The sequence below is a fragment of the Octopus bimaculoides genome, chromosome 8, assembly GCF_046866305.1.
Source record: "Octopus bimaculoides isolate indiv1 chromosome 8, ASM4686630v1, whole genome shotgun sequence".
NCBI lineage: Eukaryota > Metazoa > Mollusca > Cephalopoda > Octopoda > Octopodidae > Octopus > Octopus bimaculoides.
In genome coordinates, this window is record NC_142935.1 from 41,832,222 (window position 1) to 41,847,221 (window position 15,000).

The 15,000-nt window shown below is 36.3% G+C and overlaps 1 protein-coding gene across 3 annotated transcripts in view; it reads left to right on the forward strand.

Annotated features, from left to right (window-relative positions):
• Positions 1-4,665: 4,665 nt before the first annotated feature.
• LOC106876206 (neprilysin) overlaps positions 4,666-15,000 on the forward strand; it is a 162,848-nt gene continuing 152,513 nt past the window's right edge. Inside the window, exon 1 of one of the 3 annotated variants that reach the window (XM_052970054.2) lies at positions 4,666-4,819. In XM_052970054.2, the coding sequence (XP_052826014.1) occupies positions 4,803-4,819 (17 nt within the window). In that variant the 5' untranslated portion in view covers positions 4,666-4,802. Of the gene's footprint in view, positions 4,820-13,224; positions 13,376-14,848 lie in introns of those variants that run through there. The other 2 variants (XM_052970055.2, XM_052970053.2) reach the window with 2 other exon arrangements.

Here is a 15,000-nt window from a genome sequence, read left to right on the forward strand (position 1 = left end):
ATCAGCAGACATCTTAATCATGAGGGATGAAACCTTTTCTCCTTGCATACGTAAGCAATATTTTACACTAAAATACTTTAAAGAGGTCAAATAGTCACGAACTTTGACCTTTCCCTATAATATCCCGCATTCACAGATTTTATTTATCGCCAAGACCATATAACGTTTTAATTTTTTTTAATGAAAATTAATCAAAAATAAGGTTTATATGTACTTTTTAATACCAGAATTAAGAGCAAAATGTAAGTAGTGTTTATCCCGTGGAATGTGAGATATTTCTGCACTTTTACATACTCTATTGTACGTATTGCTGAATGTGTCAAATAGAAGTAAGGCAAATTGTAGCAAGTAGTACTTTGGAATCTTTCCTTGAATCATTGCAAATGACCACAGAAGATGATATTTGAGTTGATCTATAAAATGAAACATCTAATTATGCAAATATTTTCATTAAAGTGTTTGTTGAAGTCAAAAGTAAACGAAAGTTGCCCCTACCTACACCATAACACTTTGTTATACATGGTCTTTATGAAATGTGCCATATAATTTTAATATTGAAGAAAAATTCGGCTTGTATAATACCTTCTATCTCTCAAGTTTAAATAAGCTTCATTTCAACTTTTGCGGCACTCATCTTCCTTACTGGTAGGTATATATACAGAATTAAATAATGGATGCACGAGTTTGCTTTAAAGTTGTGTTAGAAATCTCATCTGAGTACCCTTTGTATCCTTAAAATTTGAGTTAACACATTTCCAGTAAGCATTCATCCTAATTCTTACCTGGTTGCATCTCATTTTCAAGAACAGTTACACCTGTTCTTAGTTTCCTCAACTTTGTAATGCATGGGACTTTGTGCCATTCACATAATGGTCAAAGATGACAATAACATTTGTGAACCATCTATTACATTGATGAGTCATTTCAAGTGTCCGAATAATAATAATCATCATCACTTTCAGTATTACTGTCCGATGTTACTCTGTCAAGGAAATCACTTTCACTAAGTTCACTGTCACTATCAGGGTCAGAATCTGATGCGCAAATTTCATCTTCAAGTTCTTCTTCCAGAACATCCACCAACTGACAGTGCATCACTTCATCCTCTGTCCATTTCGACTTCATGATTCCAGCTTCCATTGTCCGTCCATGTCCTTCGTCTGGTGTAGGTATTGAAGATTTTGAATGTTCACGAGCTTCCATATCCCGATCTGGAAGTTGCTTCACCGAACATATTGCTTGAGGATGTTTTTATATGGGGGAGCTGAAGCGATATTGCATTGCTTAGATTTTGTGAAATCATCCTTACCACAGCATTTTGCTCGCAGGTTGTGAACCGCAATGTATTCACATTTTTTGTTCTTTTGTTATCATGAAGCACACATGCGAACCTTTCCCGTTCATTCATCACCTCCTTGTTGATTTCTCAACATTCCCTTAACTTGGAGAACGCTTTCTGAAATGATTCATCTCTTTCAACGACTTTCAGTTTTTTTACTTACCCCTTCTCTCTGAAGGCACTACTACTATCGCACCTGGTGAAGGCATGATAACCCAGCAATACAAAACAGAGAACAAATGTGGAAGACATAGTCAGCTTGGTCACATCGATACACCCTCGTGTGTTGATCTTTTCAGTTTGAAACAGAATTTGAAGTCTTTCCAAGAATCTAGCATGGTGAAGTAAGATGAAAAATATGTCTGAATCGGGACTCCTCACCCGAACGGATTTGCATCTCCGTTCTTTGGCATACATCCAATACAAGATCACACGAGTGACAGTTTCTTCCTGTGAAGATTCCAGAGAGTGTATTTCTTGACAGAATGTGTTATGTCCATCCGATGTCAACTGGAAAGCTGTTCCTTCACATATCAGTACCATCTCATGTGCAGTGAGAATGTCGGCAGACACCTCACTCCTCCAAGTTGAGAGCAAAAGCTGAATGAACTGTGTCTTGTTCTCATCATTTGTAAGGAAGACTTTCCAGTCTTTCGGACGCTTTGTTTTCTCACCACTCAGTATGAGTTTGTCTCCAACACCCCTTGTACATGTCAGTGCTAAATATGACAGGTGACAGGTGAAGAGCAGATCCCAACAACTTCCGAGCTATTTCCCCGAATGTTTGTGGAACGTCTTGCAAGCAATGGAACACTGCATTTCCATCCTCTATGATGTCTTGGATCAGATAACTGTGTATTATCACGTTCTTTCACATGTTTGAAGCATTTCGATTTATCTGTTATTGCTAAGAATCCGTCTGCCATAACAATGCTATATGGAACAGGTAGCAATGGGTTTGTTGACAGATTGTCACGGTCAAGTTGCCGATCAATCTTTGCTAGTAAGTGAAACGCTATGTTTCCCTGCTGCATGTACTCGATAACTTTGGAGAAGTTGAGTGTTTGACGGGCTTGTGCACGTGTGCCAGGGTTTTCAAATTTAGGCGTTTATTAGGATCAAAGAAGCCATTCTTCTTACTTCTGCTTCTGTTCTCTATGAGGCCTTCCTTTGCTAGCCTACCAACAGTCTCAGCAGTGAGGACGTCTTTCACAATTTTTTTCCGAGTGGGAGCGCTGGATGATAGATTGTACGACTTTCTATCATCTGGGATGTTGAAGCACTTGATAACTGCGATGAGCTTTGAGATAAGTTTCTCGCTGGCCGCAATTTCACAAGGGCAAACATCGCGATGTTGAAGTTCTCTGTCTTCTTCATCAAACATTCCCGCTAGACAAAATGTTGCCTGAAAGAATTTAGCTCATTCTTTACCTGATTTTGAACAACTTTGATTTCATAACGACCATAACAAACTGCTACGGTGCAGGTAGGGGCAATTTTTGTTTATTTTTGGCTTCAACAAACGCTTTGATGAAAATATTTGCATAATCTGATGTTTAATTTTATAGATAAACTCAAATATCAGTTTCTGCGGTTATTTGCAATGATTCAAGGAAGGATTCCAAAGAATGACTTGCAAGGTTTTGCCTTCCTTCTGTTCGACACATTCAGCAATACGTGCAAAAGGCTATGTAAAAGAGCAGAAATATCTCACATTCCTCAGGGTAAACACTACTTTTTTTCAATTTTTTTTTCTACTTCTGCTATTAAAAAAACACATGTACATGACGCTTTGACCTCTGGTGATCTTTTTACTTAATAAATTTTTCTTATCATTTGCAAGATCGTGTAGATCTTGGCCAGGCAATCATTTTAATAGTCATTTGAAATATTCTAGCGAAGAGTTGCAACGTTAGAGGTGTTTGAATTTTCCATACTCCTAACATTCTACCCCAGGTTATAAAAGTGGGTGTAGTCAAAAAGCCCAAGAGAGGAATTTTCCATCCCAGCTAGCCACATCAGTATTCTGATTTTTAGACCCAGGGCTACATGGAAATATTCATTAAAGTAAATGACAATGTGGAATATATATATATATATATTTAGGCTTTCAAGTGGGAGTTGTCATGGTGGGTCTCAGTAAGAATTAAAGAAAGGGATGTGGTGTGGGTCTTCCATTTTTGATCATTGATGGAGGGACTGACACATTGTGCATTGAATAGAAATGTAGATGCTAGCGTAGTGGCGCGGTTTTACTGTTGTAGGGGTCTTTTCTTCTGATTGTGCGTTGGTGACAACAAAGTGGGGAGTTGGTGTACTGGGGTAATAGCATTGGATGGTATTGAGTAATGGCTAGAAAAAATTTTTAATCTCTTTTTTCAGGTTCAACATGGCTAATAATGAAGAAATTTCCTGCTTAGGGAGCAGTTTTTGACTGGAGGTGTGGGTTCACTGTTGGATAGATGGAAAGACAATTTTACGAGAGCTAGGATATAGTTGAACCCTTGTGGATGTCATCCAAAGTAAAGGTATACCGGGTAACTGTAACAGCCCCCTTCAGCTTCTAAACGTCTTCAAACTGACTGCTTAAGAAACAACTAAAAGTGAGAGGGAGCAAGGTCTGGATAGAAGTGTTGATGAATGACAGTTTTAATGCTCACCTCACTCAAGTATTTGGTTAACAAAGTGGAATCGCGCTCTGAAGCATGTTCCTGATGCAGGGGCCGCTCACACACTGGTGGGAACTCTGGCATTTAGAGACAGAATAGCCTCCACAAATATTCTTTATTGATCATCTGGCGAGAGGGAATGCAGCAGATGTAGACGGTGTTCTTGCTTTCAGAAAAAAAAATGGAATCATCATTAATTTCCCGGTGGTCTTGCGCATTACTTACTCATTACTTATTCATTATTTGTGAAGGTTTCTGACGGTGTTCGAGAAGAGATTTCGTTGCTAAATGTCAGAGCTCTTACCCTTGGGTGAGTGGAACCTGCAACAGCACTATGCATCAGTCCACCATTCCATATGTGTGGGCGCATGTGTGTGTGTGTGTGTGTGTGTGTGTGTGTGTGTGTGTGTGTGTGTGTGTGTGTGTGTGTGCCTGGGGTGCAGAAGACACAAAACTGAAATGACGAAAGATTGTAAGCGAGAGATGAAATAATGGATAGAATGCTCAGCTGACAATGAATGCACAGATGCATAGGCAAACGCATTCATTTAGACGGTCGTTTTGACTACGATTTCTCTGTGATAGATATTATGACAGATAATGATATCAAGGACTTCACAAATATGATACTGTACATCCGGCTAGTGATTAGTATTTGTTAACGCGGTTGAATACACGTCAATAAAGGTGTGTTACATGTCCCGGATATAAACTGAGGAGTTACGGTTTTCTAAACTCTCATTAAACAAGGCTACGTACGAAACAGACTGTTACTATCTGAATGGGATACGACTATGTTGTACGGAAAAAGGTCAGAGTGATTTTTTTCATTTTATTTTCCACGTCTATGATTTTATGTTGTCGAAGGAAATATGTAGTATATATTTGTTTGATCTTATTAATATAAACTTTTGAAAGGGAAAATAATAGACACTCGTTCATGTTTTTTTCTTCTACAGATAATGATCAATGAAAAGATTTGATATTAGCTTATTGCTATATCGCACGTACGGATAACCTCTACTGAACTACCCCGACGACTAGACTTCTCCTTCTATATATACGTATTGGGCTAGCCTACTTCATCGTCTGGGGGCGTCGACACAATACCTCCCCCTTTGGAGTTTTTTAAATTCGAATTTATCAATTTTTTTTTTCCTCGGTGAGAAACTGGTATATCTTTTTCTCTTAGCGTTAATTTCTATCATTTCTGTAGGTTTTCTCTTCCTGTTCGACCTACATGTCGGTTCTGCTTTTGCTTGTGGTTCTGGGACCTCGAACAAATCATACCATAAATCCATCGGTTCTTCTCGCCTCTCTTGGTTTTTGGTATATTTTTTTTAATTGGTTTAAATACCTTCTGTGTTCATATTTTGGTCCTTTTACCATGTAAATGACGTTACCCAGACGTCCAGTTATACTTCCTTGTTCCCAGATATTTCTTCTGGGTTTGGAAGCGGATAATTGTAATTTTTTAAACAATCATCAAGAACAGTTGAGAAGTTCGCTCATACTCTTACCTTGTTGTTCTTCTTTTTTTATGTATACCATAGGGGCTGCCCACTCAGAGTAGTCTTTTTCAATTACCTCCATGTCTTCCAATCTTTGTAATTCCTTCTCAACTCGATTTAACGTCGCAAAAGGTTGAACATATCTGGTATTAAATCTTCCAGTTTAAACCTTTCGCAAGCCTTATTAACCATACCGGCATATATTACAAAATCATCGGACTCGTTTTTTTTTTTTCTATGTAAACATTTGCATCGAATGTTAAACTGCGAACTAAATATATTAGTCAAAATATTTATCGTTTCATCAAAACACAATTCCGCGGACTTTCTCGGCAAAATAAAGTTACAAAAACTTTCGTGTTCCGGAGGGGCAAGCTTTCGCAAAAGGAGCCATACCTTCCTTTCACTAGACCATCCCTTGCATTCCTCTCGGAATATGTCTTCGTATCGTCTGTAATATGCAGCAAAAGTAGTTCCTTCATCCGGATTGTAGTGAAATTCTTTGATGGAATTTGCAATATCATCTGCTGAAAATGATTCTGTCATATTTCTCGCCTGCAGTAACAATTCTGTTAACTTCTGTAGTTGTTGGTGCTGCTGCACTTGTTGTTTTACAACTGCTTTCAGTAATTATTCAATTTCGGTACTATTCGAAACCTCGTCGCCACTGTTATATTGCACGTTTGGATGACCTCTACTCATCTACCCGACGTCTACACTTCTCCCTCTATATCTACCTATTGGGTTAGCCTACTTCATTGTCTGGGGTCGTCGACACAACACTAATATTAAATCTGTTGTTCAGGTGCATCAAGCAAGATCAGAGCAGTTTTTGAATCACGTATATGGTATAATTCTAATAATATTTGTCTATGTTTTCTGGTAAAAAGGCAATGTGATATACGTAAAGATTTATGTTACTAGGTAGGTAGACGTATACATGTGCCACTTCATTTAGTAAATTTTGCAACTACACGTATACATGTACTGTTTGCTTATACCCTGAAATAATTGTCAGTGTAGAAGAGGGTTTAGAAACCCAAAATATATGTTATTTCTTGAGGAAACAGTGACCATTTTGTGATTGAGTAAGGAAGAAAAGAGTTGAATGCTTTACCGATGTCAATAGAAGTTGGTAACTGGTTTCAGTAACATTTTGATATATGGGTCAAGTCGTTTGTCTTTGGGGCTCTGTAATTAAATTAGCCAAAATTTAAAGTTTGACGAAAGCATGAGAGTGGCTAGCTGCATATATTATGTTTGCATAACGAAATTCCACATGCCGTCAACTCTTTAATATAGATATATATATTGAATAGTTTTTCCTTCGACCAGTTGTTATTGTGTAAAACAGTATCCAGACTCTAAAAACGAATATTAATTACCTTGGGGCATGGTAGCATTTGACCTAAATTCTCCAAGAGGGCAGCTAGCCGGGGCCCTGCTGTCGTAAAATTGTAAATTTTGTCTATTTTTCGAACACAAGTCCAAAGACAAATAACTTGGAGCACATACTGAAAGAAGACACATACGACAATTAAGCTTAAAGGCGAATATGCTAACACACACACAAAATGCATATTGCTATCTTAGCATATAATGAACATTCAATCTATTGGAATGTAAGGATAAATATAATTTCTGGCTTCGGTAATCATAATGCAATTATTAATTCCATAATAAACACAGGTCTTACGTAATCGACAGTTATGTAAATTAATTGATGTACCCGCGAGGGGTACATCATTTGTACGATGTAGAAAATATACCGCCAGCATTGCCCAAACGACCTGAACATTAGTTTCAAGGTTCATCTAAGGCTGGAACCACGAGCCATACATCCCCTGCCCAATTCAGAATCACAGCATATAGGTACACACGCACATGCACACACGCACACGTACACAGACACAAACACATGTAGATACACACGTCCATAAACACACACACATACGCCCTCGCGTACCCGCGCGCACACACACACGTAAACGACCACATTCGTGCGCAGATGATAGTTTTCAAAATAAATATAGATTATATAGCCATGAAGACTATATAGAATACATAAGATGTCAGTTAAAAAAGAAAAGAGAGCGAGAGAGAGAAAGAGAGAGAGAGGGGGGGGAGAGAGAGAGAGAGAAAGAGAGAGAGAGAGAGAGAGAGGGAGAGAGAGAGAGAGAGAGAAAGAGAGAGAGAGAGAGAGAGAGAGAGAGTGTGTGCGATCATTTTTACCGGAATTATTTGAAGTGGACAGTGATTGGTGTGGCAACTATACACACAATTGCATCATTAATTAAGGTATAAGTTATATCGAGACATATTTCGACATTACACAAAACGTGTTTCCTGTTGGAAAAAACTTTAACAATAATTTCTAACATATCAATCGATCACGTTGAATCGATATTAAGTGCAGCATTTTCTGTTGTATATGAAAAATCCATGACCAGAATTATCTCATGTTTAAGACTGGTTAAGCTTCAAAGAAACTTTTCAATATGCTTGTTAGAATAAATGAGATTTGTTGATGTGGTAAGAAAATTAGAGATATCACAATTGCAACGAAATGCCTCTAGCACAAGGGCTTCAAGATAAATATTTTGCATTCTTCAACAGAATAATTGTTTATGTGTCCATGCTATTGCTGTTGTTTAGCCCTAGGTAACCTCTGATTGAGTAAAGTTATAACCAAAACATTTCCAGCAACCTCAATTCTATAATTCACATATAGCGTCTGATATAAAATTCATCAATATATGTGTTTCATTTGCCGATAAATTTTAACCTATGGGGAATACAATGATCAAATATATTAAAGCTTAACCATCACATCATTTTTTTATATCTAGAGAGAAATTTTCCGTTGTGTACTCACACTTTTTTTAAACATGATTACATGTAAATAATTTTTACAAGTAATTTTCCATTGGATCATATCTGCTTGCATTTAAGACCTCAATTATATTATTCACATACTATTATATATGATACAAATTACCATCTAATTATTTTCATTGAGTAGGGTAGTTCAGAACTTTTCATAAAGTGATTTAAATAGGAATGGGCGAAACATACTCATACGCGCGCGTATTAGAGGGAGTGGTTTGTCAGAATATCTGAGCTGCGTGAGAAAATTTACAATTCATTTGATGAACGCCGCTGTATGTGTATAAAGATAATAAACACATAGATTAGAGTTGGTGTGGCAACTATACACAGAATTATTCATGAAGATATGAACATGTGCAAAATTTGTACAAGGTTTATACCCAGTGTGGTCAGTGACAAACGAAAGGAAAGACACGTTGAAGGGAAGGTATTCAGGTAGCTATAACAGCCTCCTTTATCTTCTAAATGTCTTCAAACCGACTGCACACGAATTTTTTCTTTAGCTTAAGAAACGATCAAAAGTGAGAGGGAGCACTGTCTGGATTAGAAGTGTTCATGAGTGACAGATTTGATGTTCATATCATTCAAGTATTTGCTTACCAGAATGGAATTGCGCTCTGAAGCTTAGTTCCACTCACGCAAGGGGCGGAGTGGGAGAACTCTGGCATTTAGCGATGAAATATCCATCTGAACACCGCAAACCTCCACAAATATTCTTTGTTGATCATCTGGCGAGGGAACGCAGCGGATGTAGACGACGCTCTGCTTTTTCAACTACGGTAATAATTGAATAATATTTTTAAAGCCAGAATTTACTCACATGCAGAAAATCTCAGAGCTTTCCCGAATTCAATTCTTAAACAAATTAAAAATTGTTAACATCTTTGAAAAGGACTGGTCCCTAGCTACATTTTGGCATTAAAAAATTGATATTTGATCCAGTAGTAAAAGGTTTATATCAAACTTTGTAGCAACATTATAGCAAAGTAAGTAAGGCCTCCAATCAAGTTTAGATCTAGATAACGTTTTTATTTTAAAGGCAAAATATATTCATCTAGCTTCAATGAAGGAAGACAGCATGAAGAATTTCATGGTTTTGTTCCCATGCAAGAAATATTTATATCAAAAAAATTGTGGGGTAAAATATCAGGAAAAAATATAAAACAAAATATTGGCTTTAAGTATAATTAATTTTTTATTTTGAAAAAAAAAACTATATCTTAATTAAACTGAAATGAGAGTAATCAATTCGAGGAACTTCATGGTATCAATCTCATGCAATGCCGTTTTAAAAGAAAAAAAAAATTATGCGTGTTTGCTTCTCAAAAAGAGGGCGATAATATAGTTCTATAGTTTTTAAAGAATAGAGTTCTATAAGGGGACATTTTTATATATGTCACCAGCGTCATTGCGGTAAGAAAAAATATTCAATGTCACCTCTAAGTAACACATTTGACACATTATTAATTAGCATAATAGCATAGCCTGGAAACATATGGACTACATGGGAAAATGCGAGCAAAAGGAATAATATTCTTAAGATTATAAACCTGGAAAATTACAGGACAAGTTATTACACTTGGAAAAGTTCAAGACAGCTTATTATATCTGTTAAGGTACAGAACAAGAAAATGTTTACTTAAACTATTGCAGCTAAGGATAAAATTTGAATATTAAAAATTATTTTAATTTTCAAAGTAACATTATAACTAAAAAAAAAAGGCACCACCATTTTGTTAAAATTTGGACACACTAGAATATTTAAAAAATGAGAACCTGAAGTACCAATATAGCAAAAATTATATGCAAAGTAGAATAGTCTATATGGTAGGCAAAATCATTATGTAAAAAATAGGCATTGGATCAAGACTAAAAATGTGAAGGCTTGGAAATAATTCAAGCAAATGTTGCAGTGTATTTCTTGTTATAGGTAGATTTTACTGTAATTTATAACTAATTTTTGTATTATACTATTTATTCTACGAACTAATTCTGTAGTACTATTATTTTTTATAACCTACTAGCAGTATAACCCGACGTTGTCCGGGTGTGACTTATTACGCCATCTACGATAAGTCTTGCTAGGTGAAAATCAACTAAAAAAGAAAGCCTTACAATGAAAAAACCCTTATGATGTAAATATGTTCATAATTCAAAAGACGAAATTAATAGGGAAAGTCTGAAGGCTGTTTTGTGTAACATTATTAAGCATACGTAAATTTCATCCGTCTAATTGGCTATACAAATGCTTGTGCAAAACAACTTTTTGCGCTGCCTTGATTATACATAGCAGGGTAATTCCTTTTCGCGGGAGCTAGGACGGCAATTTGTGATGAAGCAATTGCTGGCGATCTGTTGCTACACAGTTCTGCTAGAATTCTATCAGATTGGGCAGTAGATGATGATGCACCATTTTGCATTATGTTCCAAGTAACTTCTGGAATGTGGTGAATTGCTGCAGTCTGTTGCTGTCTTTTTAAACCGGTTGCTTTCTTTCCTCAGCAAGCTGTCTTGTTTTGAGCCATAATCTATGTACATATTAAACAGAACAACAAAAGTTATAACAAAAGTTTTCACATTTCGGTGATTTTTCAGATTAACACTCGCACGATTACGTAACCGTAACCGTAAGACTAACCCTCATCGTAACCCTAAAACCGTAACCCTGACCCAAAAACCGTAACCCTAACACCCTAGTGAAAATCGTGCGGGTATTAATCTGAATAATAATAATAATGACCTCTGCAGATCAAACTCCCAACTCACAACTAAGGGTTTTTATATAGAATAGATCCGCACCCGGTGGAAAAATTGAAAAAAAAAAGTGTAGTAGTTGAAGTGCACCGTATATTGAACAAATATGAAGGAAAAAATGCGCGAAAGGGGTGGGTGGGGAGAGGGCTCGGAAAATTCACACAACCCGAGCACTAAATCTCAACGTCCGGTCACAGGAGTGAAACAAAAATCATGTAATACTTCTAATGCAATGTATATTGAACAAATATGAAGGAAAAAATGCGCGCTGACAAACGGGGGGGGGGGGAGGGCTCGGAAAATTCACACGGATAGCCCTACACAACCCGAGCAGTGAATCTCAACGTCCGGTCACAGGAGTGAAACAAAAATCATGTAATACTTCTAATGCAATGTATATTGAACAAATATGAAGAGTTTTCTTTTATTCTTTTACTTGTTTTAGTCATTTGACTGCGACCATGCTGGAGCACCGCCTTCAGTCGATAAAATCGACAGCAGGACTTATTAAGCCTAGTACTTATTCTATCTGTTTCTTTTTGCCGAATCGCTAAGTTACGGGGGCCTAAACACACCAGCATCGGTTGTCAAGCGATGGTGGGGGAACAAACACACACACACATATATACGACGGATTTCTTTCAGTTTCCGTCTACCAAATCCACTCACAAGGCTTTGGTCGGCCCGAGGCTATAGTAGAAGACACTTGCCCAAGGTGCCTCGCAGTGGGACTGAACCCGGAACTATGTAGTTGGTAAGCTACTTACAACGCAGCCACTCCTGCGCCATTATAGAAATGTTTTTCATACAATTCTCTTTTAGGGTTAGGCACACGTGCGCAAAAGGGAACAGTTTGACCGTTGGAATCATGGTCAAATGAATCTTTTCGACACAAAATTCCTTTTGTTTTGCGAACAAAAAGGAATTTTTGCGACGAAGGCATTCATTTGACCATGATTCCAACGGTGTGCCCAACCCTAAAAGAGAATCATTTTAACAACGACAACCAGTAAAACGTGTGATTGCACACACGATATGACTTTGAAGAAGGCCAGATCGCTGGATGGATTTGTGTGGCGGTGCGGAAATTGTAGGGAAAGCATTTCTATAAGGATGAAGACTTTTATGGAAAAGTCAAAGTTGTCATTGCAGAAAATTTTTCTCATCGTCTTTCTCGAACATATCCCCCCCCCCTTTCGCAGCGCGCATTTTTTCCTTCATATTTGTTCAATATACGGTGCACTTCAACTATTACACTATTTTTTTCAATTTTTCCACCGGGTGCGGATCTATATAAAAACCCAACTAAGTCTAGTACTTATTCTATCTGTTTCTTTTTGCCGAATCGCAACACACACACACATACACATTAAATAAAAAAATGTTAGTAAGTACAGAACTTCAGCATTATATATTCAGATGGGCAACATACACACACACTAAATAAAAAAAAATGATAGGTATTTGTATGTATGTGTGTATTAATGTGTATTCTGTGTCTATATATGGTAGTAATTAAATGCGTTTTAAGAAAGATATTTAAAAAATTCAGTTTGCAAGGAATAAATGTTTGACTGTCGATCGTATTTGGAAGAGAATGACAGATATTTGTATGTATGAGTGTGTGAGTTCAAATTCCGCCAAAGTTGACTTTGCCTTTCATCCTTTCGGGGTGTAAAAAATAAGTACCAGTTGAACACAGGGATCAATATAATCGACAATTCTCCACCTGCCCGAAGCCGCCGTTGTGGGAAAAATTTAAAATAATAATAATAATAAATAAATAATAATAATGACCTCTGCCGATCAAACTCCCAACCCACAACTAAGTCTTAAGTGTATATATATATGGGCAACACACACACTAAATAAAAAAAAGATGTTAGTAAGTAAAAGTGTTTTAAAAAAGATTGTTAAATTTTCAGATTAACACCTGTACGATTTTCACTACAGTGTTTATTACAGACACTATAAGGGCTAATGATATTATACACTTGTAAAATAGGATATTGGACATCCGTCCATCGCTTAGTAATTGTTAACTCGGTTGAATAACACACCTTAAAACAGTTTAGCTGTGTTACATGACACGGATATAAATTTACTGTGTTCCTATGAGGAGCTACTGTTTTCTAAGCTTTTATTGCACATAACTACGAACGAAATATACTGTTACTATTTGAAAGGGATACGACTATGTTATACGGAAGGAGGTCAGAATGAACTTTTTCATTTCTTTTCTATGTCTATGACTTTGTGTTGCCGAAGGAAATGAGTATTATATGTTTGTTTGATTCAATTAATATAAACTTTGAAAGGGAAAATTATAGACAATAATGCATGTTTTTTCCTTCTACAGATAATTATCAATGGCGTATACATGTGTCACTTCATTTGGTAAATTTTGGAACCACATGTATACATGTACTGTTTATACCATCAAATAATTCTCAGTGTAAAAGAGAATTTAGAAACCCAAAGAATGTGTTGTTTCTTGAACATTCCTTAAAGGGTTAAAGGAGTTGAATTCTTTACTGTTGTCAATAGGAGCTGTTAACTGGTATCAGTAAGATTTTGATGTTGTTGAAGCTACTGTATATGTTTGTGTTAGTACTATAGATATTAATGCTGCAGTGGTCACAATATGTTATGAAAATTCCAGTGAGGAAATAGTGAATTGTACAATTGAATGATGAATCGTTCATGAATATTTTGTGACATCGAAGAATGATACATTTCTTTTTAATGTTTCTATGGTCGGTCTTTTGCTGAATTTTAAATGCAATAATTTTTCCACATTATGGGTATTTTGTACTGTCTATTTATACTAAGAAAACACGACAAAATCTGACAGAATTAGTAATCGTAAATTTCTTACTAGTCTCAAATTTCCATCGAAAATAGTTATGAAATTTATGAGATGATTGCTGGACAGATTATGTGATAGACACTAAGGTGACGAATATCAATGAATGAAATTCGCTCATATTTTGTTTTTTGTGTAACGAAGGATAACGGACCGAGGACAGACAAGAATAAGGATTTTTAGTCGGCCGAACAAACGAATGTAGCCCGCGTATATGTTATTTTAGATATATTGGTATGTGTCTTATTAGATTCCCATATATCATTATCTGAGTAGCATGCTGCAAACTCAGGTTTGCAGTTTGAAAATATATTCTCTTGTACACTGTTTGTTATTGTTTTATTTAACAACAAGCCTGATAACGTCAAGAAGACGATTGGAGCTAGAAATTGAAACAGTGTACTCGTAATCGAGCTGGTTTTGCCAGAGAAAGATAAAGCAAAAACAGTTACAATGCTTTAGTGTCTAGTTGTCTACTGCTTTTATCATTATAGATATCCAATTAAACCATCTCAGAAAGACAACTGTTGAAAATATTTTTGCATGTATATAAGTTTTTATCTATGATTGTGCTGCAAAAAACATTTACTTCTGACAGTATTGAAGATGTATTCGGAGAAGATATAAATATTCTTGCGATCAGACTGTACTTTACGTAGCCGTTACTCCATGTGGCTTAGTTTTCTAAAGAAAATGATTGCCGCTCCAACGAATTTGCATCTGATGTTGTATTTCTTCTAATATCAAGTTTTGTAGCACAGTTATTCATGCGCTGTCATGTGTAGCAATTTGTTCGTATGTAGTTTATTGTTGTTTAGATAGTTTCAAAATTATAATTTTACGAAACAAGTTCAAATTTACTGACGTAGGATAATAGTATTTGCAAATACGAGTGTGGAGAATATTGAGGAGGTTAGACTGCTATGTAATATTTATACGAGGCTGCGTTTTGCTGTGGTTATTTAACCGTAG